At 35.4% G+C, this 24,777-nt stretch overlaps 3 protein-coding genes across 3 annotated transcripts; 2 read left to right on the top strand and 1 right to left on the bottom strand.

Annotated features, from left to right (window-relative positions):
• The first annotated feature begins 14,364 nt into the window (after nucleotides 1–14,364).
• Nucleotides 14,365–15,610, top strand: LOC124629752 (39S ribosomal protein L4, mitochondrial). Its single transcript, XM_047163284.1, has 2 exons — nucleotides 14,365–15,131; nucleotides 15,343–15,610. The coding sequence occupies exons 1-2, from the start codon at nucleotides 14,488–14,490 to the stop codon at nucleotides 15,557–15,559; spliced, it is 861 nt and encodes a 286-aa protein (XP_047019240.1). The 5' UTR covers nucleotides 14,365–14,487; the 3' UTR covers nucleotides 15,560–15,610.
• Nucleotides 15,611–15,920: 310 nt separating this feature from the next.
• On the bottom strand, nucleotides 15,921–17,684 carry LOC124629753. Its single transcript, XM_047163285.1, has 4 exons — nucleotides 17,428–17,684; nucleotides 16,877–17,221; nucleotides 16,349–16,533; nucleotides 15,921–16,064 (listed from the first exon to the last, which is right to left on the bottom strand). The coding sequence occupies exons 1-4, from the start codon at nucleotides 17,543–17,545 to the stop codon at nucleotides 16,017–16,019; spliced, it is 696 nt and encodes a 231-aa protein (XP_047019241.1). The 5' UTR covers nucleotides 17,546–17,684; the 3' UTR covers nucleotides 15,921–16,016.
• A 307-nt stretch (nucleotides 17,685–17,991) lies between these two features.
• On the top strand, nucleotides 17,992–23,901 carry LOC124629751 (aminoacylase-1-like). Its single transcript, XM_047163283.1, has 10 exons — nucleotides 17,992–18,158; nucleotides 19,089–19,287; nucleotides 20,276–20,445; nucleotides 21,116–21,287; nucleotides 21,395–21,541; nucleotides 21,616–21,686; nucleotides 22,051–22,167; nucleotides 22,609–22,704; nucleotides 22,942–23,075; nucleotides 23,316–23,901. The coding sequence occupies exons 2-10, from the start codon at nucleotides 19,200–19,202 to the stop codon at nucleotides 23,518–23,520; spliced, it is 1,200 nt and encodes a 399-aa protein (XP_047019239.1). The 5' UTR covers nucleotides 17,992–18,158; nucleotides 19,089–19,199; the 3' UTR covers nucleotides 23,521–23,901.
• The last annotated feature ends 876 nt before the right edge of the window (nucleotides 23,902–24,777 follow it).

Here is a 24,777-nt window from a genome sequence, read left to right as displayed (position 1 = left end):
CGGGCGTTTTGGGGGCTGTCTTTTGTAGATTTGACGTTCAAAAAGTGCTGATTTTCAGCCTACTTTGAATAAATGACTTTTGATTTTGATTTTGATTGATATTTTACCTACTACCAGTTTTATGGCACATCTGTTTCTGCATGATTTTCTTCATCTATAATTTTAGGATATCATTTCTTTAAATTCAGTTTTTTGCTCAAGTTACTTATAAAAGCGTTATTTTCTATGTAAAGATTGATAATAGGCCGATAAACTTACAAAGTTCAACATTCAAATATGTGTCATTATTGCGCCCGCTGTTGCAGAAACGTTAACAGAAATTATAGTTCATTGTTCATCCCCCGTAGGTGATAGCGTGATAATATATATCCTATATGTTGAACTGGCCCCCAGGTAATATTCATGCAAAATTTGATTTAAATCTATGCAGTACTTTTCGAGTTCAGTGAGACCAAACATACAGACAAACAGACAAACAGACATACAGACAAACAGACAAACAGACAAAAATTCTAAAAACTATATATTTGGGTTCAGAATCGATAATAGATCACCCCCCAAGTATTCTTTTAAAAAAATATTCAATGTACAGTTTTGACTTTCCTATCATTTTATTATATGTATAGATTAACTTACTATGTTATTACTTATGTGTATATTACTTATTTATTTATAACTATGTAACCTAAATAATTTTAAATCGTCTAATTATAATAAAAGGTAAAGGCCTCCTCCAAAGATTAGAAGAAGAACAATATAAACATTTAATTAATAAATAATTTCCTGAATGAACTACACATATCTGCATTCATGTTAAAATTCGTGCAGAATTACAATTTTACAAAATCCCTCTGAAATTTTTGTTCCGATCTCATTATGAGGATCAAAGGAAGAGTAAATAACAAAGATTTTTTTATTAAAACAGTCACTTTTATAAAAGGTTTATTTTATGAGGAATATTATACAAACTTGTTGTCCCCAGAAATTGTTGATCCCTTCTTCTGAATACCGTAAAGGCCGTCTTGGGAGTACGGTAGCACAAGTATGTTTTTTATATGACCAGATAACGACGTTCATCTTTACATGAAAAATATGAAAAAAATGTCCATTCTAACCATTGACTCGAACCGATATACGATTATATGATGATTATACGATGTCACACACCTTGTAATTGACGTAGAAATAAATCCACTTATGGATTTCAGACTTCACTTATGGAAGCCCATTAATGGACTTGTTATGTAGCTATCACGTACTTAATTCAATTGATTGAATGAATATAGGTAATATAAGTAACGCACTGAAAGTTCAGAATGAGTGAGAAATAAGAAATACCATGGGAATTCTGCATGGGCGTTTTCTTTGTGGGATTGAAAACAACTACGATAGTAATGGCAAAGTTGATGTCATTTCCAACTAAAACGGTGTTTCTTTTAACGTCTCCGATTCCTTTTCCTTTCGCGATCACCTAGTAGTTATAATAATATAGGTTCTCAGAACGCCAGTAACGCAACGCCATAGGTTCACACATGAACCAAACAAACCAAATCAAACACAACAATAGCATTAAATACTTAGTCTTCTTCTTTATAAATCCGAAGCATTATTAAGGTTCACGGTACAAGCAATTTCCCTCACATGTCCTTTGTCATAGAAATAGAAAATGGCGGCCGGCGTACCCTTAGCCGTTTTCATTTATTACGTCTGTATTCATGGGAAAATGAGTATAAGCTGGTCCTATTGTGATTTATTTGTCTATGGGCCAGAACAAAGGATGGGCGGCCAAGAGGGATGTACGAAAATTTTTACCCACCCGCTCGGGTTCCAGATATATTAAATTACATTATCTGTGTTCAAGCTAGTTAATTAGTTGAGAAAAACATGAATGCAAGCGCGACATTATTTCTGTTGTTACAACAAAGGCACTGTTTACTTTATTATATTTTCATACAAAAAAAAATCCTAGGGAAAATATGAGGAAAGTGCTTTACATATTTATGTCCACGCAAATAAAATCTCACTGTTTCTCATAAATTGTAAATGTGTGATCACAAAAAGCTTGCTTGAAAAACATTCGTGTAATAATTCTCGGTTTTTGAACATAAAGTTCCGTTTGTAAACATGCTAAGTGCATCGGAGTCGAAGCTATAAATAACGCATAGGTACGTGCATCACAATGACCTATTTCCTACCTCCACGAGTTTCGCTAAACAAATAGCTTAGGCTAGGAGCTGGTGACATTTGGAATGGTTCTATTTGTAATAGTTAGAGAGCACGATCTGTTAATGTCAGTTTTATTTTAATTATTCCTTGAGATGTAACTGAGAGGTATTTGAAATTCTTGTTATTTTATTATACTAGTCACGATGTTATTCAAAGTGATGTCTCCAGATTCTTAGGTGTAGGAATAAAAAAGATTAATCTGTATATTAGTTTTGTTAAACAAATTTGGATTGCTTTTCGAAAATAAACTTGTCATAGAGTTATCGGAAGAGAGAAAATTTCACATTTTCCTTTATCAAGAATGATATGATGACTGTTTTCTCTGCAGTTGTATTACGTGTTTCCGCATTTGTGACAACGAAGGTAACCATACAAAACACAAATCGTACACTCGGGAGCAATCATGCCGGAACAGTTACAAAAATTCTAAATTATAGGTAGGTAAATGTTAGCGTAGAGGTTGTAGGTATATCAATTAATTGAGTGCTGTTGTGTTTTGTTTTCATTCTTTATGATGCAATATTTGAATTTGGAAATTGGACTAACCAGCTACCTAAGCAAAAGGAACGTGATAGAATGCTAAGCGTATGGAATTTAAAATTTAGCTGTTGTCCCAGGGAACTTTTTCTCGTACCCGGACAAAATATAAGCCATGTTATTCGAGAACAGTCTAGTTTTGCAACAGTGAAAGAATTTTTCTAATCAGTTAAGTAGTTTCTTTGCCTTTGTATACAAAAATAAAACAAAAGTTTTTTCTTTATTGTATTATTACCTATAGGTTGGAAGGTGGTCGGTGTCTGTCATCTAAAAAATACACCCTAATAATATTTCAATCAAAACATAGCATCGACATCAAAAATAGACTCCCACAAGTTTCTATAAAAATACTACATTCTGATAGTTACAAAAAATGAGAGCCAGTCATAAATAAAACAGCCTATCTAAAAGAACTTGATAATTAATGAATGCAGTCTGTACGGAGTCGAGCCTCAACTGAATACGGCTTAAAATAGCAACATTGTGCTACCTGCAGTGAATTCCAAATGCCTAAAGCTGTGTGTGGGGAGATGTCTTCTCTTCACGTGTGCTTTGAATGGAATAAAACAGGAAAATAACGTGACGCTGCGACTTTATTAAACTAAAATGAAGATGGAAGTATGTCACATAGAAGTTTTCTCAGCCGGCTTTACCATAGAATAGTATAGTAGCAATTGCTACGGTCCCCTTGCCTATATGTACGCAGAAGCCACCTTTTTTCGCTGTTTTATGTACGCTCAAGGTCCACGTGACGAGGGCAAACCTACTACCATCAATGTAAACATTCTCAAACCACGAAACACTATTAGATCCAAAACCGACATCATCGTCAACAGTCAACGAATCAGGAAAACCGCAAGTCGAGTCCTGCGTTTAAATTATCTGAGATGTCATTCGATTCCAAAATAGGTCGCATTCACGACAGTCCTGCGTACATAAGCCAGCCTATATCTAAACTTAATGCATTATTGATTGAGAAAAGTCTACCGCCTCTGCTTTGGTATTTGATCAGAAATGTTCATAAATTGTGATCGGGACGTCTCGGAATATTGCAGGCATCTCCGGAATGCTCCTCTTCATCGCTGTGTGTGATGTTTTATTGAACGCCTCATTCTTTTTAGGTTATTACTTGGAGATGGACTGGTATTTGATAAATTGATGATGTCTCCGAAATATTATGTCATAATATTGTGAGCTGTTTTTCATAACGACAGAACATGGCTATTATTAAAAAGGATGTCCAAAATTCCTCTTAAAAAGAATAAAAAATAGGGGAACTCTAATCAATGCTGGTTAGGTGCGGCTTAAAATGTTCTTTGAAAAAATTGACTAACCAGAATTGATTGGCAAGACAAGTGTTAGTGGCAGTTGCAAAATAAAGCTAATACGGTCCAGGAAAGAATACCGAAAGCTTTATTCAGGATACCAAATTGACGAAACATTATTCATTTCAAACCTAATCTCGAAGCTAAAGCAATGCGATTTGAAAACTGCGACTCGCAAGCCGACAGAAAGATAGAAACTGAATTTGCCTAGTGTGGCGACCCATTTCTTTTAGTAGGACTTTTATAACTATGTCGTTCACTGCGGCAAGGCTGAACGTATTCTATGTGTTTACTTGTTCTGTGAAACGATATTGCTTTACGAAGAATGCTTCAACTTTTGACTTGAAATTCAATACGTTCTTTCGTTTGATGATGTGAAATGAAAGGGGGGATGTTTTTGTTTGTTGGAGGCTGGCTTTAAGTATGATTATGCTGGGAGGCATGGGACTTTTCTCGTAGAGAAAAGGAAAGAGCGGTGATTATGATTAACGCTTATTGGTTTACTGGTTCTTAAAGTCACCATGAACTCAAAGCAAATTGGCGATTTCAAAATACAAAAATACTTTCCTTCATTGGCACCCACTCAGTCATTCATAACCAAGATGGACTTGGAAACACTTTTTCAGCCACATTGAGATGACTGGCAAAAATGAGACACAAATGGAGCCTTACATGAACGCAACATTGATTAGCACCCCCCAAACTAGATAACAGTTCTCCACACTAAACAGTAACGCATACTTACGCTAAACTAACCCGTGAGCCAACAAAAGGCGAGCACAGATTAACGGCAGTACTCGTCTACCTATCGCATTCAGCCTATTGAAGCCAGCTGGGTCAAGTGACGCTCATGACACCTGAATGAGTACAGGTACATGGACATATTTACTATGTATTAGAATGTTGCGGTTTTATGATTAGAAACAATTTAAAAAAAATGTTGTTATGATAAAGATAGGTGTAAGCTGGTTCTAACTGGACCTTTGCTTTATGGGGGATGACAAATTTTCAGCAGTGGACGTCCTGTGACGTAGTAGAAGTAGTATCATGTTCTAAGTGAATGCTACTTCTAAGAAAGAAGGGTAAAATGTAAGAGCTTCCATAACCTATTGATGATTTGTTATACAAAAAAATTGTCTTGTCATTATCGCATAATGACTGATTGTAACATAAGTATACGCAAGTTCTTGGTAAAGGCGAACATTTACCTCTTTTAAGGCCTATTCAGACGGGAGAGTACTTACTTGTTATTAATTCTTCAATATCGCAGGGTATCAAAGTATGATGAAATAAATATCAGTCTTATTTCTTTCATACTTAATTAAAAGTCAAAAGGCCAAACGATCTCTTAGTGGGCAATATCTAACTACCCCTTTATTAAAGCGTCTCGCTTTTGAAGAGTAATAAAAACTGAGCGTTTTATTTGAGACTAGCTAAGTTCTAAGAATTTATGAACCCCTAATAAATAAATTCTAAATATAGCTCCTGAAAATTCTGCTTGTCATAGTCTTAATCTTTCTTTTATGCAGGGAACTACCTAAAATTATAAATCGGCACTTCTTGGAACGCTACCGACTCTTCCAAGGCTGTCGAAAATCTGGTGAAAGAACTTTCATTTTTAATATAAACAAACAAATCTTCTTTGGTAACAAATAGACTTAAACACGTAGATTAAGACACACACCGCAGGGGTCACAAACAGTGTTTATAACTGAATTGTACAATTTATCAAAACTCCGACTAAGTTGTTTCTTAGACACGTTAAGTCGGATTACTGAGTGCTTATCAAACTTTCTTTGGGAGTCAGCACAACTTAAACAGACAACATATTTGGTGAGCAGCTGTTGTTTCTTGAATCGTTTCTAGAAATGTAATGTCATGACTGTTTGAGGTCGTTGACCTGTCTGTATGATGTGTCTTTCAAGAGGTTATTTGCCAAATGATGGTATGACCAGCCCACCTTTTTACATGTATGTCGATAACAGTACTTATATACTGTTTTGAAAAGCCTTAAATATTAGGGATAAAGACGTCGACGAAGCGCAGATGTTGTGTCAATATGGAAAAAGGGGAAAATTATTTCGCGAAGAGTTCACCTTACACCTTCAACCCTTTACGCACGTGTAAGATTTGTATCAACTCCTTACTAATATTATAAATGTGAAAGTAACTTTGTACGTCGCGCTTTCACGCCAAAGCTACTGAATCCCGGTGCGAGAAATAGTGGCGCGGGAAGGCGGGTGGAATCGCGGGCAACAGGATGTAACTGATAAATCACATAACAACATTATTAATTGTGTCGTCATCCAAAAGTCAAAATATTCTCGAATATTAACACACCCTTCCATATGACAGAAGTGTACGAGTCAATTCCGCCCCGTTCCTTTGTTGATAATGTTACAAAATTATATTACAGCCAAGTGTAATAATATAACATATGACACCCACTTACGATATACACGGAAGATGTATAGTGACGTAACACGAACTTAATTAAGATTTTCATGAAATATTACCATCGGAACCGGGTCGTAATTGATTTCACACTCGCTAAGATATACATCAATAACATTGTAAGTATTCCCTAATTTCCTCCCCTTTCGTACCCCCAAAATGGCACGAAGATTGAATTAAAATTGCTTCACCTAAATGTAATTTACGAATAAAATATTTCAACGCAAAATGACCCGAGTTTGATCCAATTTACACCCTTTTACATTTTAATATGCATTTGCAGGGTGAAAAAACCGCTTGGAATTTAAATTGTCATCATTGTGATTCTTTTTTAATGTACATACCAGATAAAGGTAATAAAGATCTGTTAAAATAAAAAAACCGACTCCCAAAAACACTGAAAAGCAAAAAAAAACTATTCTTAGGTGCATCGGCCTAGAAGTCGGTGTCTAATGGATGTAACTAAGTTTATAACGCCACCGACTTCTAGGCCGATGCACCTAAGAATAGTTTTTTTTTGCTTTACAGTGTTTTTGGGAGTCGGTTTTATTTTTTTGTAAAAAGTTTTTTATTTTTAGCTTTTCAGTGACAAGCATAGTTGTCACTATCCGCATGTCATATCCGCAGTGGAAAGTTCTCATCAATACGAACAATATAAGCCCAAGCACGAGGTAGTTTACATATTCAATTGTCGAGTTCCCTTGACCTTCGCTGGTCTCCATCATCAGGTCAGCTTCAAACCTTCACTGTTGCAAAGGTCTCGTCAATACGAACAAAATAAGCCCAAACACGAGGTAGTTTTTTACACATTCATTGTTCAAGTTCCCTCGACCTTCTCTGGTCTTCATCATCAGGTCAGCTCCAAGCCTTCACCATTGCATAGTGTTATCAGACATGCGCCTTAGTGTCAAGTTTTTACCCTACGTATGCCTACGATTTTCGAAAGTTGCCCTCGATTTCTCAGGGTTTCCATCATCAGATCCTGACCTGGTGACTATGGGACCACCTGGGAGGTAAACCCTATCAAACAAAAAAAAAATTTTGCAAATCGGTCGAGGCGTCTCTGAGTAATCGGTGAACATACATAAAAAATAAAAATAAAAAAATAAATAAATAAAAAAGATCCCGACGAATTGAGAACCTCCTCCTTTTTGGGAAGTCGGTTAATAAATTAAGTACTTACCTTTACTAACAGACACAGATTTTTCTAAAAGCTATAGGTAATTTATGTACCTAGGTAGGTACGTTAAGTAACGGATAAGTATTTAAAAGTTAGGCACCAAAAGTATACCTAATTATTTAACACTTTTCCTTCTTATAAGGTTCACCCGAGCAAAACAAAAACACATACTTACAAACAAATACATATAACAAAAATAAAATTAATTTCAACGTTTGTCCGCACCATTGAAGTCAAAGTAAGAATGGAATAAAAATGATACCTTCTTCGTCGAATTTCATTTTACAACGAACGGAGTGCATAGTTCTATAAACTGACCTTTTAAACTTGCGTGGGTTTATGCTACAATAACATTTTTATCTCAAACTAGACGTTACTGAGAATGCAAACGGTAAATAAGTATATTACATATTTTGCATTGGAATATTTTATGAAAAAGAGGAAGTATTACATTAGACCTGCTTTGAGAAAAATGTAATAAATTTTTTGTGTACTTGTTCCCTATGGTTTCAACCACCTATGTACCTTTCATTTAAATCGGTCCAGCCCAGCAGTTTTATCGTGACAGCGCAACTGACAAACAGGCAAGAGAGGCTTATTACATTTGACTAAATTCAGTCGTCTAACTGGGTTTTTCTAATTAGGTTTCTAAATGATTTAATGAAACCCACCTTCCTAAATGCGATTACATTTGACTGAATTTAGTGACTGAATCATTTAGACGACTTAATTTAGTCAAGTGTAATAAGCCCTTAACTTTGGCATTTATAGTAAGTAGGTATTTTTAAGGTTTAAAAATGTGGCACAAGCAGAGGGACAAAATAAGGGATAAAAATGGGGAAAACATAGAAATAGTGATAATTAAAACTACTTTTATATTTTGTTTCCCTCAGAAGAGTGCCGACTACAGAATGTATCCATTGTTCATTTCGCTTGGGGACACAAAGATTTTATAAACCCTTGAATTAAACAGCGCATACTAATAATTACATTTTACTCAGATAAAGGAATAGGAAATGTGCATGGAAAATAACTTTCATAAGAGCTTTTAGACTTCAATAAAATGCATAAAAGGACTATTTTATCAAATGATCGTAAGTAATACATTTATATTTAATGCTACTTACATGGCTAATCATAGTAGGTATATTAAAGTAACAGAAACGTGCTCCTGAAAACCTGAAACCATTTTTATTGAAAAACAAATATGTAGTTTTGCTCTGACAAAGAGTAAAAAAATAGATCTAATTCTGAGCTTTGTAAAACGTACTGTCTATCAATCTCCATGTATCAAAATGGTTTAGTTTAATCCACTGAAACGAATTAAATGTTTCGTCAGCCGACTGTTAAAAATGATGTTACATTCGTCCGAACACTGACAAATGATCTTTACACTATATTGATTGCACACCAGTGCAGAATCTGGCACATTTCGGGCTCAAAATACATGAATTTGATATCAATGACGGCTTCTAACTAGATATGCAATACATATCTGGGTGTCTAATGGTATCAGGTCCGGATTTTCCTTATGGATTAAGCGCGGTTGGGTTTGATTGAGACCCCCAATTAAGTACAGAACTTAAAAAAAATCGACATAATATTTAAGAAGTCATTGTTATTTCCCAAGCAAGCACTTTATAAAACAAAAGCAACAAGTCAAACCCACCTTCCAAAACTTTAGAAAACAAATAAAACAGCCGTACATTTCAACGTGTCGCCGCGTCAAATATTTCCATATTCCCCCGAAATCGTAGCTTTATCCCTATTGGGAGAGTACAATGCATCTGGAAAAGTTTTCACATAAACAAAACATAGTCATGAGTCGCCGTGAGTCGTAAATAAGCAACATGGCGGGACTTGGGCCTGGGGAGACGCAAGGCCCTTTCAACGAACTCTCCAGTGCGGCTCACTGTGGCCCTTTCTTTCTTTTTGCTGTGGAAATTGTGTTTTTGTTGCTGCATGTTGATGCGGTTCCTTTAAGTTTAATGTTGTGTTGTGTTTGTGGAATTTTAATGATATTTTGGACGGGAAATAATGTTTAAATTAGGAACAATACACATTTGGGGTTGGGTTTGCCTCTGAATAATGGTGACTTAAAGAAACATTAGGATTACTTTCTTGATATCTCCTTGTTTTGATGTAAGATTTTCCATGTACTGTTCAGCTTCAGCTCATGGCTCTCTTGCACAGTTGATTAAGAAATCGAAAGAGACTAGATATAAATACTTATATAGTCTAAAAGGTCGGGGAAATTCACGAAACACTTGCAATCTGTCTATTGATATTATGTCCCCCTGTTTAGCTTAGTCTTGTATGTTCTCTGCGGGTTGTTCGAAAGAGATACCGCGGCCCTGGTACACAAAAGGCCTATGATGGAACACTCCCTCTCCGCTGCTAACCCATCCCAACCCCCGGGAGGGGTCATTTGATGATTTTAGACGTCGTTAAAAAAAAAAAAGTCTTGTATGTTCTTGTACGTTTAAATACCTTAAGCGTATCAGTAATTTATCTTTATATAAACCGTTGAATTTGACTATTTTCTCAGAAAGTACAAAGATGAATGGGAAAACGCACGAGGAAGGCTTGTGGTCGTGCTCACTGGTCTTGATAGATTAATGCTACATTGCTACCCTAGTCACAATTACTGAACAATTCTTGTAGAGCAAATAACACTAATTAAAATGAACAACTTTAATGTCCTCTATTCCTCAACGTCTTGTATCAACAAATAAAAGTGCCGAACATATTTTCCACCAGTCAACCTTAATTCATCTATCGGAGGTATCCGATATTTTATTCATAGATATATGGTTACCTTACAACATACATGCATTTTCTTCCTCACCTCACATTTATTATGTATAGTAAGTATAATACTCTATCTTTCCGGTGGTTGATCGAAAAATAAGTCTCGCGCAAGTTCATTGGTTGTTGTCCCTGAAGTTTATCTGAACCCCTTTCGGGGTATAAGACAATGGGAATTGTTCCATACTTATACTCATGTTGTACGTCCCTTTACGATAACCCAAGATTACATAAGACAAGACAATTTAGATTCGGAACGACTTGAAGTTAATGATAGTAGATGGCAAAACAACCAGTTAAGCTCCGAAAACTATTCTCAGGTTTTACAATTTCGATTCCTATACGATCCTTTTAAAACAGAAAAGATTAATTTTGTGTTTTATTGGATTTTGTTTCATTAGAACATTGTAACTAATCACCAAAAAGTATGGATGCCTTACTTAAAAACAAAAAGTAAGCGGCTTAACGATTTCTTTTGCGCTTCTGTTCTGCGAGGAAGAAAATAAGGTAAAAAATGTTAGCTACTTATCTCTGAGCTGCGTTGCGATAAAGAAAAATAATACTAAGCTATGCAAAGCATGTTTTCGACTTAACACCTACATAAAGAAGTATTTACTGCGAAATTCCCACCACGATTCCTTTACTTTATTTCTAAGATACATTGAGCAATCGTTCGAATTGATAGATAATCATCAGGTGATAGAAATGACATTAAAGGTGCTACAAAAATCCAACAGAAAGAAACCGATCTAGATAGTCCAAAGTCACTTTAGACATTTTTTGAAAACAACGATAAAGCCCATCCACTATGTATTAAAATGCAAATAAAAACCATTTGAATATCAGATAAAATCAGATTGGAAAAGAAAACGGATGAAACAGAATTTTATTTCTCTCTTTTTGATATCGATAGGCGCTAGCGAAAGATTGGAAATTGTTAGGTTTCCCAGCGGATGGAGGTACATCGGAGTATGACGTATTGACTCGCAAAACACTGGTTTCATGAAACTTTTTCAGCGTATCTATTGATTTAAAAATATACTGCAGTATTTTTTTTCTTCTAGCCATTAGCGCTCGTGGATTTGTTATGTTACATATCAGTTTTTTTAAAGGCTCTTGTTGCCTTTTCTGTATCGTTATATTTTAATACGCATTTGTAATAATTGGTTGTGTACCTATTTACGATGTTTATCTACCAATGTCTGTCTATCAGGCTGGTTCTTACAAAGGTTGACACTATTTTTTCCTGAATAAAGTTTTTATAACTTTGCAAAGTGTCATTTAAGGAGGGTCAAGTGTAGTGTAAAATTACTCCTTGTTTGGATAACTACAGCCTAGGAGAGTTGCGTGAACGTAATTATTTCTACAGTTAAAGAGTGGGTATGTCAAAGAGGTAATTTTTTATCTAAACTAATATTATAAAGCTGAAGAGTTTGACGCGGTAATCTCAGTTACAACCTACTTGACCGATTTAAAGACATATTCCAGATTTAGATAGCCATATTCCACATTTATGGAGAAAGTAACTATTATTCGAGTGCCCGAAGTATCTCTTACGGGACTTGGGTAAAACCACTGGTGTATGCTAGTGTTTTGAAGAACAATTGCCGCCAAATTGATCGATGCTTCCTGATCACTGATCAGTGAAAATCAACACACTCGATGGAAACAAAACACAATAAGTATGGCTAAAACAAGGGAGAACAATGAATTTAACAGAATGCCTTCAGGCCTTTAATTAAACTTCAGAGTAGGCAGGCAAGATTTGGGCGTAATTAAAGAAAACCGCGTTTTTATTCATAGAATATTTACTTCCTGGTATGAGCTCGTGCTGTTTTTACGTAGCCGATATTATTTCAAAATTTTGCTATAATGAAAGATTGAATTATTTCTTGGGTTTTTAATCGATATATAATGTAACAAAGGACGATAATTATTTTATCTGAATGTTTAATTTACCTACGCCATAAAACATATAGGTAACTCCTATGTTGTTACATTGTCACCGCAGCATCGATCTGATTACCGATGTATCGAGTTATTCTCGTAGCGACGGATATTCGGGCCCAAGCGAACTGGACGAGCGGATAACCTGTCATCATTCACACGGAGACGTTTGGCAGTGAGTGATTCGAACGAATTCCGGAAATATACGCGTCTAGGGACAGCTTCTTGCATAAACCAACCATATTGCAAAACTACACTGAATACATTATGCATTTGAGTTTTGACTTGCAGTTGGCACACCTACCTACGTCAGCACTTTTGCAGACTACTAATATTTACAGTACTAAAGTAGTAATGTCCTATTAACTGAAACTGTATGCCAGAAACTCCCAGAGCCCCGACCGTCGAAACGAGTTAATGGCTAAGCTTCGTTCATACAGAGCGGGTGTATCGAGCGCAGGTTTTTTCGACACGACTTTAGGGACCGTTAAAAATTCAAAGACGAAGCGCAGCGAGATTACAACTCTAGTTTGAAAGAGTAATACCCCTGTCTATTGTAACAATGAAGCTGTCAAGTTTCACATGAAAGGTAATAAATCTGTGCAAGCCTTAACATTTACCTTCCACGACGGCGCGAGAGAATGTTACGAATGAAAATAAATCGCCTCTAATTCAGAGCCAAATCGGCGAGATGAAATTGAAATTGAGATTGGGCTGTGTAATGGTTCTATATAGTGATCCGAACGAGCTCCTTGCTCTCGGCAGCTCTGTAGCGTAATTAATACCCCGCCGACAGAAAATTGCCACAAATCTGCACTTCCAATTTGTGCCATTGCTTATGTAGCTAAGTAATATTTGGTAACGGGGTGAGTTCAGTCGTAATTGATGAAAGATTTAATTTCACGTTATTTTAAGGATGCTTTATTGAGTTTTTCATAATCGGTGATTAAGTACAGTGAACTCAAATTCACGAACGGTTAAGCACTCACACAATAGGTACCTACCTATATCTTGATGTATCAGAATTAGAACTATGGGATCTACATAAAGAATCAGTTTGGTACTTACATGAATGAGCAGTAAATGGTGTATCTAAGCGTGGGTGAAATGGACGGACGCCCACGGAACCTCGCCAGGCCCCCTTAAATTATCAAAAATGAACATCATTTACTAGAATTTTGTTAAGTGCTCCGATCCGAGCGAAGTGGTCAATTTGAAGTAAGTAGGTATTTGTTCGACAATATACAAAAAGACTGTGTCTATACCTTACGTTTTAAATAAAGGAACCTCACTATAATATTCAAAGCAAAAGCAACAGCTTTTCTTTTAACATGAATGTTTCAGGCAATTTTCCAATGTTCTATTGTCAACAAATAGTATATTGTATCTTTTTGCATAAAAACGTAGATATGATTATACTGCTTGTATCTAAGATAATAAGGTTATACCTACCTTCATTGCTTGCCTACTATTTTTATTACATTACAACTTAAATCTTTAGTTTAAAGGCCTATGCACACCACGTTTTTTAAACGCGCCGTCGACGCGCGTTTGTAGCGATACAGACGCGGTACGCACGCAAGTCAGACGCAGCCTGTAGACCTTTGCACACCTGTATAAATACAGACGCGCGTATGTAGCGATGCAGACGCGATGCAAACGCGCGGCACCGGCGCGTCTGTATCGAAACAAACGACAACAAACTGCTCCGTAGGATAAAAACGCGCCGTCGACGCGCGTTCCCAAAACGCGCGTCGACGGCGCGTTTAGAAAACGTGGTGTGCATAAGGAATGGCCCTAAGGAAAGGCCAAACAACCAGAGTCCAAAGAGAACTTGAGTGTCAAAACTGTCATCAAACTAAATGTCAAGTCGAATTTGATAAATCTACTATCTAACCTAAAAAACTGACAATACAACTCAATACAGATGTTTTGATTCTGTAATAGGTTATATTAAAATTACATTTGCATGTATTTCTATGTAATACTGTATTAAAGTATTGCGTAAACATGACTTCTGCGTTAATAAGTGCTATCAAAAAGCTGCACATTGCCGTGACTCCACAAATTAGGGTGTTTTCTTCAAGCGTTAGTGCCGTCGCTCCCACAAATTCGAACAGTAATTTGATTATCACCAAAAAGGACTGGACCTTCCAGCCTCAGTACATCAAACCTCGTGAAGTATGGATTGAAAATTTAGACACAATAGAGGAGCAAAAATTGGGTTTATTTGAGTTGCATCCGTCAGTTTACGCAGCACCTCCGCGGGTTGATATAATACATCAAAATGTTGTCTGGCAGAGGAAGATAAGGTTCGTGTCATGGGCACATACCAAGACTAGGGCTGAAGTACGAGGTGGAGGTAGGAAACCGTGGCCGCAGAAAGGTTTGGGCCGCGCTCGCCACGGATCCATTCGTTCCCCGTTGTGGCGAGGAGGTGGCGTCGCTCACGGGCCGCGCTCCGGCAAATCTCACTTCTTCATGCTTCCCTTCCACGTCCGCATACATGGGCTGACAACAACGTTATCAGCTAAACTTGCACAAGATGACCTGCACATTGTGAAGGATTTGGAGCTGCCTACAGATGAACCTGAATATTTAACTGAACTGATAGAAAAGAGGAACTGGGGACCCTCAGTGTTGCTTGTTGATGAGTAAGTTTTGAAATCATATGACAACTCTTTCTCTCATTTAATTATTATAAATGTCTCATAAAGTAATGCATTGCATTTTTGGAACACATTCATTTTTAAATCTTTTGCTCTAACTATTTAACTCTTAACATAACTATTATATCCTCCAATCTGATGTCTGATATAATAAAACATACTACAATTTCTAAAATACTTTTTTTCTATTTTCCAGTACTGACTACGCACCAAGGAACATAACAGCTGCCGTAGACACTCTAGGTCATGTGAACATTATGCCCGTGTATGGTCTTAATGTTTACTCCATGCTGAAACACGACACCTTGGTACTAACATTATCTGCTGCTGAGAAAATCGAGTCAAGAATATTACATTGGCTGCATACTGATACAAGAAAAGAGCAACAAGAATTCAAGTTAAATCAAGTGTAGAAGTATTTTGAACTTGCTTTGCTAATAACTATAATAGAAGTTTTAAAAACACAAAGTATATAGTTTTTAGTATGTTCCTGTTTGATACCTACTTCTTTTACCACAAGAAAAATTAAATTATGACTTAAACTTAGAAAAGGAAGAAATAACTACATAAGTACAAGCATTTATAAAGGTGAGATTCCACATGAGCATCTTTTGTTTGGTGGAATTTTACATGTATTGCAAGAGTTTTCTTATTTAACTTTCACAATCTGTGTACCAAACAATTCATAAAGACAATTGAATTTGTTTGTTGATTTAAATACAGATAATGTATAAAAATGTAAACTAATCTAGTAGTTAAAATAAAAAATAGATGTGAAAAAATACTTATTTTATTTATTTATATCTATACAAATTAAAAACAAAGTTGATTGGCAAAAGCAAAATAATAGAGATTCCTTATTTCAGGATGTCAGGATTTTGTTTTGCCCCGTTCCTTGTCTCTTTGAGATACGGGAACCTGTAAAAATAAAGGAAATGATAAGTATTTCATAAATATTATCTTTATTATTTGATATTGAGTCATCATCATCTGCATAGACTTTTCTAACTATGTTGGGGTTGGCTTCCAGTATAACCGGATGCAGCTGATTACCAGTGTTATACAAGGGGCAACCCAATACCCCTTGGTAAGACTATTGTCAGACTACCTTTACTGACTGCCAAGGATATTCAATGACAGCAGTTATTTGTTATTAGGTATCAATGCTTATTTGACCAAGCTACATACGGAAGATTGCTCACCTTATTAACTGAAGTCTGTTTAGCAACATTTCCAGCCATTTTCTGTCTGATGCTCCACCTGATGTCAGACCAATCATTCTCACCAGGGACATTGGATTTGTATTTGTTCCATAGAGTGGTATAATAGTGGTACAATGTGACCGGGTCACACTTTTTCTTTGTTGGTTGTATAGGAACTTTTATTACTGAAATAATAAAAAAAATCTTGTTAAAGAATAAATTAGTAGTAGTAGCTTTTAAGTTAAGCATTTATTGGTGAGAGGGTGATAATTATGGTTAATTTCAGAAATAGTTTATGAGGTTTGTTACAAAAAGAATAAGGGTACAGTAGTTATGAGTTATGAGAAAGAATATCTGAATGCATTAACATTTGAATTTTGTGTTTACCTTAAATTTTGCAAATCCTAAGTAGGATACATAAACAGTTCTTTTATTTTTTATTTAAATAGTAGGATAGCTAATATTTCAAGTTATTTACATTAATTCTTACAAAACCTAATTTTGTCTAAAGTCCCAAATAATACTTACAATTATTACTGGTAGAACAAGGTGTACTTCTTTCTTTTACTACTTCTGGCTTTTTTTCAACTCTCACACAAGAACAAGCCCTTCGAAGAGGCTTTTCATCAGTTTTCTGTGGCCCCAAGTTGGGTGCGGAATGAACATTCCTGACATGAGTCACTTTCCTTTGGGTATTTGGACATTCTCTTGTACACTTCATAGAGGTAGTATCTTGCCCCTTTGATCTGAGACGCGAGCAAAACGTACTGGCACTGTGAAGCCGCTCAGGTCCTGGTATTTCATACTTATCTTGGCTACTTAAGTTTTTTTGTTGTTGTTGTTGAAGATCATGTTTTATTAGCTTCTTTAAATCTGAAAATATTATATATTGTTATAATCACTTTTATGAGTGAGTTTCAAAGTTCAATTGTTTACAATGACAAGCCTCGAAAACAATCAATTCAATCATAAATTACCACATGATCGCGATCCATTGTGCTTAACGCCGTAGTTTATGGATTTTTAAGTTATTTACGGACGTGCAATATAAATATTGTAAGGTATATTAAACTACAAACCTGTAATAAAATACTTGAGGACCTCGCCACTTATATTGTGAATGCCCAAATTATTGAGATACCTTAATATCTCTCTAGGATCCAGTTCAGCAGTAACTTCGTAATACCGATCATCCATCTTCAAAACGTGGATTATACAACAACCATCTAGATTGAACTTTGAAATTAAAAGCTTCAAAAGTTTTAAAACTCCGGTAACGTATCTTTCACTTCAAGACTTTATTTTTCTTTTGTTGACGCAATATCGTGACGTAAAATAGGTGAACATTTTTTTTGACCGTTCATTGTTCATTCATTCACCAATCTAGCTTGACCACAGACAATTCTTAGTGATGTAGTCGTGAATCGACTAAAACATAGTTTTCAGAATCAAGGTCAACCGTACAAAAATATGCAAAAAGATATGTAGAATCAAGGAAATATGAAAATAATTATTATGGCAGTGGCATGTATCAAAGAAAATATATTTCCGAAGAATCATCATAACCTTAATCAATCGATTGCTGTGACATTGACACATCAGCTGATCTGAAGATCCGTAACCCTACAACGCCTCTCTGTGGTTATTATGCTGTGTCAGCTGAATGTGTGTGATAAAAACAGCACATAAATAAGATTATTATCACTCAATTCACCGAGTGTAGCATAAATTACAAAATGTTCAGTTGATTTAGTTAATAGTTCACGGATATAATTCACGTCAATTTCTAAAATATGTGATAAAAATTGTGGTAAATACCTAAGTACAGTCACGCAAAACCTTTAACCTAACACGTACATATTTACATTTAAGCATTAAACTTGTTACTCTACAGTTTGAACTGGCACTGATGAATGGGAAAAGGTTTTGTATGACCTAAAGCGAACATTAAAAATCATATGTAAGAATTGATTTACATAATAAGAATTTAATATACCAATAGGTTTTACCATTCCTCAAAAACACCTGAAAGTCATTAATAAAATTCTGCTATCTAAATGTTATAGGCACTGAATCACAATATTTGGGTTCGTGTGAACAACACTCTGTCACATTCCATCTAGTATTGTATTATGGTATTTATTGCGGGGGGATGTCTATTTCTAATTTTTGTTAGGGTATTATGACTCTACCTAGCCTACCGCTCTACATACCATCTATCTATATGTACATCGTAATAAACCCGTAAAAAATGTATCGAAGGAACATCATTCGTTCTCAATATGAATAACAAACATAACCTGATGACTGCCGCGTTAAAATTGATTGAATGAATGATCGAGTTCAAGGTCATGTTTATATTTAGGCGGGAAATCGAAAGAGCGAAAGTTGTTGCTACGCTAGAGGGTTATAATTATGCGAAACGATGCAATTTAAACCCGACTACGCGATATTCCAAAATGCTTTTAATTTTGAGTTGGTTTTCTCGAATTATTAAAATCAAAATAGCTTTATTTTCAGGCTACAGTCCCCCATAGATATTTATGCCTTAAATTTTTGCTTAAAATGTGTAGTTTTAAGTAGGTATTTCTTCTTTTATTGAATGAACAAATTTTTTCCCTAATTTCAAAAACGAAACATGATTACACCCTTTGTTCATATTAACAAATTAGGTACAGACCATCCGTACTTAATTGATAGTAATTCATTAGGGCACTAATGTGATATTTGCTATTTGTAGGTTCAATTTACTATTTGCTAGAAGCCTGTTATCATACGGAACACGGCTACGCTCACCGTCCGATGTAAGCGATCATTACCACTGCAGTGTTTGCTGCGAAACGTTCATACCATGGCCGATAACTACAAAAATAATCCCGCCGTAGCTAATTTCGTCGAATATTTAAAAATACCAAGTGTGCAGCCAAACATCAACTATGGTAAGTACAACAATGCAATAATTAATAAACAAAAACATGTATAATTGTTATTTGTTTTCTTTATTTTACTTTTACATTTTTTACTTGATTATGTTACGTGGTTTTTGCATTTGAGTGATTGAAGAGGTACTATTTTTTTTGTTGGCTCTACCTTTTATTTATTTACAATATCTACGCCGTTTGCTGTACATTCAACAGTATCTACTATGCGCCTATAACCTTCAGGCACTCGACATTTGATGGTTTTCTCTGAAATATTCAAAAGAATAGCGTGTAAATTTAAATTGGATTGTTTTTACTTCGAGTGTCTAGTCGGTATTTTCTGCCACCATATCAGATAAGCAGTTATGTCTATAATGATTTGATAGAGCAAAGCTTCGTAAATGATAAGTTTGATAAATATTTGATGTGTTTTTCATCAGATTTGAGAGAGTCTATTTGTAAAGTGCAGCATACAGACTCTCGCAATTCTCTCTAACCACTGTAGCTATTTCGAAGAAATGTGCTATTTAGATTGATTGAGATCCGTGACAATACTTACATAAAATCGCATCGCAAGAAATCGAGACAACTGTACTAAGTACTCAGTCAACTACTCTGTCAACTCATCCACTGCGCAAACAGAACTTATACTTAGGTACCTAATCAGGATACGTCAGATTGTATCATTGACGTATCTGGACGTCTCAATTGACTCTACCCTAGCGGTAGAATTGGATAATATGAAACCTCGGTCTAACTACCCAAATGCGAAATGGATGACTGCCGGTGGGGAACTGTCGTAACTTACTTACTTATAATATGTGGACATAGGGTTTGAAAGTTACATTGGTATCCTTGGTAATCTTCACTGAAAAAATAATGATCAATTCTATGGAAATCTTGAGATATTTCAGGACATACCTAATAACTTTTGGTATATACTCAAGCATGCGTTGATAAAGATAACAAAACAGTCCCTACGACTAAGGCTTTGTTAATATTTCAGACGATTGTGTAGCATTCCTAAAAAAACAAGCTAATGGACTTAGCCTTGCCGTGAAAGTATATGAAATCGTGCCACGCAAGCCTATAGTGATTATAACTTGGCCTGGAAAAGATGAATCGCTTGGTTCGATCTTGCTGAATTCTCACATGGACGTCGTGCCTGTATTCGAAGTAAGTTCTTTGACGAATGATTAAACAGTAAGAATAAATACTTTAGATTACTTATCGTGTCTAGATAAATATCTTCCGATAAATAGACGACAGATGAAAATCTCCGTATATAACATAAGTAGGTACCAAGAAGGTGACGATTGTTCAAACATTGATTGTTCGCCAGATGTTTCCTATTAGCTACAGACGCGTCTAGGTTTTCAATTACATAAATCAGAAGTAATTTTTACAGTCTGGAGTTCAATTTAAGATTGTCGTATTATTGGCATATTTATAGTTTCATTGCCAGATATTGTAATGGTTGCATCAGTAATAAGTTCCTTCGTCACATGTTAAGCTTTTTAAGTTCCGAACAACCTGATTAGTTAGATCTTCACCTACCCATCGGATCGGTAGTGGACATGGAGTCTCGGGATCGATTTTCGGATTAGCCACTGTTATTATAGGTGAAGGTGATGCCATGCAAACTGTATCAATAGGAACCGCTAGTTACTAATAAACGGTACATAATGACGGTTGCAAAGTGGGACTCCAGGTCGAGGCCATTAAGCCAACTCTCGTTGGTTGGTTTTATAAAAATGTACTGGCTAATGTAGATTCAGGGCATATATTTCGGATAGTGCTTAATTTAGTCATACATAATATGTAACCAGAATTCCAAAAATTACAGAACAGTTGGACACATCCTCCGTTTAGCGGACACATAGATAACGATGGAAAGATCTTTGCTCGCGGCTCGCAAGACATGAAATGTGTTGGTATCCAATACCTTGAAGCTATACGGAAAATGAAGGCCGCTGGGGTGCAATTAAAGAGAACTCTACATGTTTGTTTTGTACCTGGTAATATTCACATTTCAAATAATTAATTGACAGCTTATGAAATAACACAGCATTATTTCTGACCTGAAAGAATCAGAAACTTATCAAAATGTTTATTCATCTTTCAGATGAAGAAATTGGAGGTCATGATGGTATGGAAAAGTTTGTCCACACCAAAGATTTTAAGGACCTTAATGTGGCATTTGCGTTAGATGAAGGAATGGCAAGTCCAAATCAGGACTTTGTTTTATTCAATGGCGAAAGGAGCATTTGGCGTAAGTAAACCATTTAAATACATACACAGTTGTATAATTTATTTGAGTTTTCATTTCAATGTTCATCCTTTCAGAAATTCATGTACACTGTACCGGCCAGCCTGGCCACGGATCCTTGCTGCTTCCAAACACTGCTGGAGAAAAGGTACTTATCGATGTCACCTTCTGTACTTTTTGTATTAGAAGGTGGTTGCAATATCAACTCCGATGTTTTTAAAAAGAGGAATGGTAGTGCCATAAGAACCACTAATCGGTCCATTTGATTTCTAAATTAAAGTTAACTTTCACTACGCGAACTATGCAACAGGCCCTTCTGTTGTAACCAATGTTGTTGGTTGTCAGTTATATAATGAATATTGTGCTTATCTTCTTGCATCTAGTTGACTCTGACAACATTCTAATCATAATTGGTAGAAATAAACACCAGACAAGCAAATACCATAAAATCATAGTAGGTAGATATGATATAGATCTAAAAGCGGAGTTAAAATATTTGTTTAATTTTTCAGTTGAGGTTTATAATTGACAAGTTCATGGACATGAGAGCAGAACAAAAGCGTATATTAGAGAGCAATCCTAAGCTGACAATCGGTGACGTCACAACTATAAATTTGACCCAAGTATACGTAAGTCTGCGACAAAAATATCTTAAGTGTACCTAGATGTTGTGGAATTAGTTTTTACCGAGTGAATATAATATTTTTTGACTATGTTAAACGTCCAAATTATTGTTCTTTTTTTTCATATAATTTATAATATTTTCCTCTTATTTGTTTTGTAATATATAAGCCTTATTTTATTTTCAAGCTTTCCATCAAATATGATATGTATGGTAAGTTGAGAGTGCGAAATTAATGTAGATAGTAAGCTACGTGTACTATGTAGGTACCTAGTCGTTATTTTTATTATATAAGTGCAGGGCGAGCACTTAAGGAATGATTCACCTACTATCATCATTTAAAACTAAGACTCTACTTTTTGTGGAACTTACTTCTCTGACCACTATTTTTGTTTTAAATGTACCAACTTGTATTTTTGTTTGTGTCTATAACGAAATTAATTTTCAGGGTGGAGTGCAATCAAATGTTGTTCCCGAAAAATTGACTGCCGTATTTGACATTCGTTTGTCAGTAACTGTTAACCACGTGGAATTCGAGGCAATGGTAAGATATAATTTGATCAATCTTATTGAATTTAATTTATTCCCTACTTAATTAGTTCTCTTTTCTGTGATAAGTAGATTTATTTGTTTTGCAGTATTGGTATTTGTAAAAAAACAGTCATTACAGAACAGTGGAATTGCTTTTTTGTCCTACTTTCTTATAAAAATATTGTGTTAACCTACCGACCCTACGCTACGGATTTCTATTACTCTCTCTTCATCTTGTTTTATATTTTAGATCAATAAATGGTGCAAAGAAGCAGGTGACGGAGTAACTTTCGAGTTTGAACAAAAGAATCCGTATGTAGAAGTGACAAAGCTGGACGCGTCCAATCCATTCTGGGTAGCGTTTAAATCTGCTGCTGATAAATTGTAAGCTCCTTACGTTGTTTATTTCAGAGTTCTCACCTTTAAATCAATAGTTAGTAATCTTACGGTACCTCATCTGCGCCCTAAGGGAACAAGTTCATGCTCCCGGATCATACTCCTATTATAATCTATAATCCCTTTTATTGAAGCCTTTTTTAACCTTTTTTCTATATAGGAGTGACAAGCAGTCAAAGCAACTATTCGATAACTATTATAATTTCGATTAATTGTATTTTTTTCCAGGAAATTAAAGCTGGATTGCAGAATTTTCCCCGGTGGTACTGACAGCAGGTACGTGCGTGATGTCGGAATACCAGCGCTGGGATTCTCACCGATGAACAATACGCCCGTTCTTTTGCACGACCATGATGAATATCTTAGTGCTGACATATTTTTGAAAGGCATTGATATTTACGTTGATCTTATTACTTCTGTTGCTAACGTTTAAGTGGCTGTGCTATACTATAAATATGCAATTTTATTTTCATATAATTAAATAATAATTAATCTTCCTTCCATGCTGATATTAAAAGTCTATTGAATATTGTACTATATTTAGCGATCTACCATCTGTGCCTTTGTAAAAACAATCTTCGTTTTAACGTAATTTATTCTCAGACGAACATAACTTAAATTAAAGTTTGTAAGTGCAGTAGAAATTATCGTAAGTGAACTAATTAGGTAAATGTAAATATTTAAATGTATTAATCATTACCATTAACATTATTATCCACTATGATTGTTTAGACTGCCTATTGTTTTTTACACTACTATGGCTCTTGTTTTGTATAACTTGCTTTATAATACAAAAATAAGCGTAGCTAATCAATGATTGTATTTTAATTTCGGTGTTATTAATGATTTTTTTACATTCTATATTTTTTGTTATTACATTTTATTGCAATTTTTATTTCTTATATTAAAGTTTGACTATACAAACAATGCATTATTTTTAATTCTGCCTTTCTTCATTGTTTACTCAAAACGAAAAAGTTACCTAAACTATTATTTTGAAACTTTATTTGCTTAGATATTAACTTATTTACAATACCTACATATAAAAACTATCCTAGTAAAACAAAAAAGAAAACTACATAAATCTAAAAAGCGTAAAAAAATTCATCCGCGTCGCTGTCGACTGGGAACGTACCCAAGAGGCTGGCAGCATTACCTCGTTGGATCGCCATGCTGATCCTCTATCCGAGGTAATAGCCAGCCTTTTAGTCACGAGAAGCGTCAACCAGCCGCCTAGAAAGATCTTTAAATGGGCATTCGGACCCCACGACCCGAGGGTTTCAAACCCAAACGGTTCGAAAATATAGTTTCCGACAAGACGATATTTCCGCCGCTTGAGGTTCTCCGCAGCGGCAGCGGCATCAGCAGCACAGCACGCAGAACTTCAGGGGTGACAATCTTAATAGTGGCAAACGAGAAAACGTATCATTATAGGTCTGCAAAATGAAGTGAGACAGTAAATACATTGAGGTCCTTACATGGAAGTGTCATTTTAATTTGGTAGTATTATAATGTAAGATATTAAAGAAACTGAAATATAGATGGCGTTATTTGTAATGACGATGATGCGCGATTGCGTAGTAGTTATGCTTAGGTGTGTAAGAGGGCGCTATCACATCTTTTATTGGTTCTACTCTTACCCTATCTTTTTTTTCAGCTAAAATAAAAAAATAAATAATAAAAATTTTGA

Source organism: Helicoverpa zea, chromosome 4 (assembly GCF_022581195.2).
Source record: "Helicoverpa zea isolate HzStark_Cry1AcR chromosome 4, ilHelZeax1.1, whole genome shotgun sequence".
Taxonomy (NCBI): Eukaryota; Metazoa; Arthropoda; class Insecta; order Lepidoptera; family Noctuidae; genus Helicoverpa; species Helicoverpa zea.
This window is presented reverse-complemented; position numbering and strand designations above follow the sequence as displayed.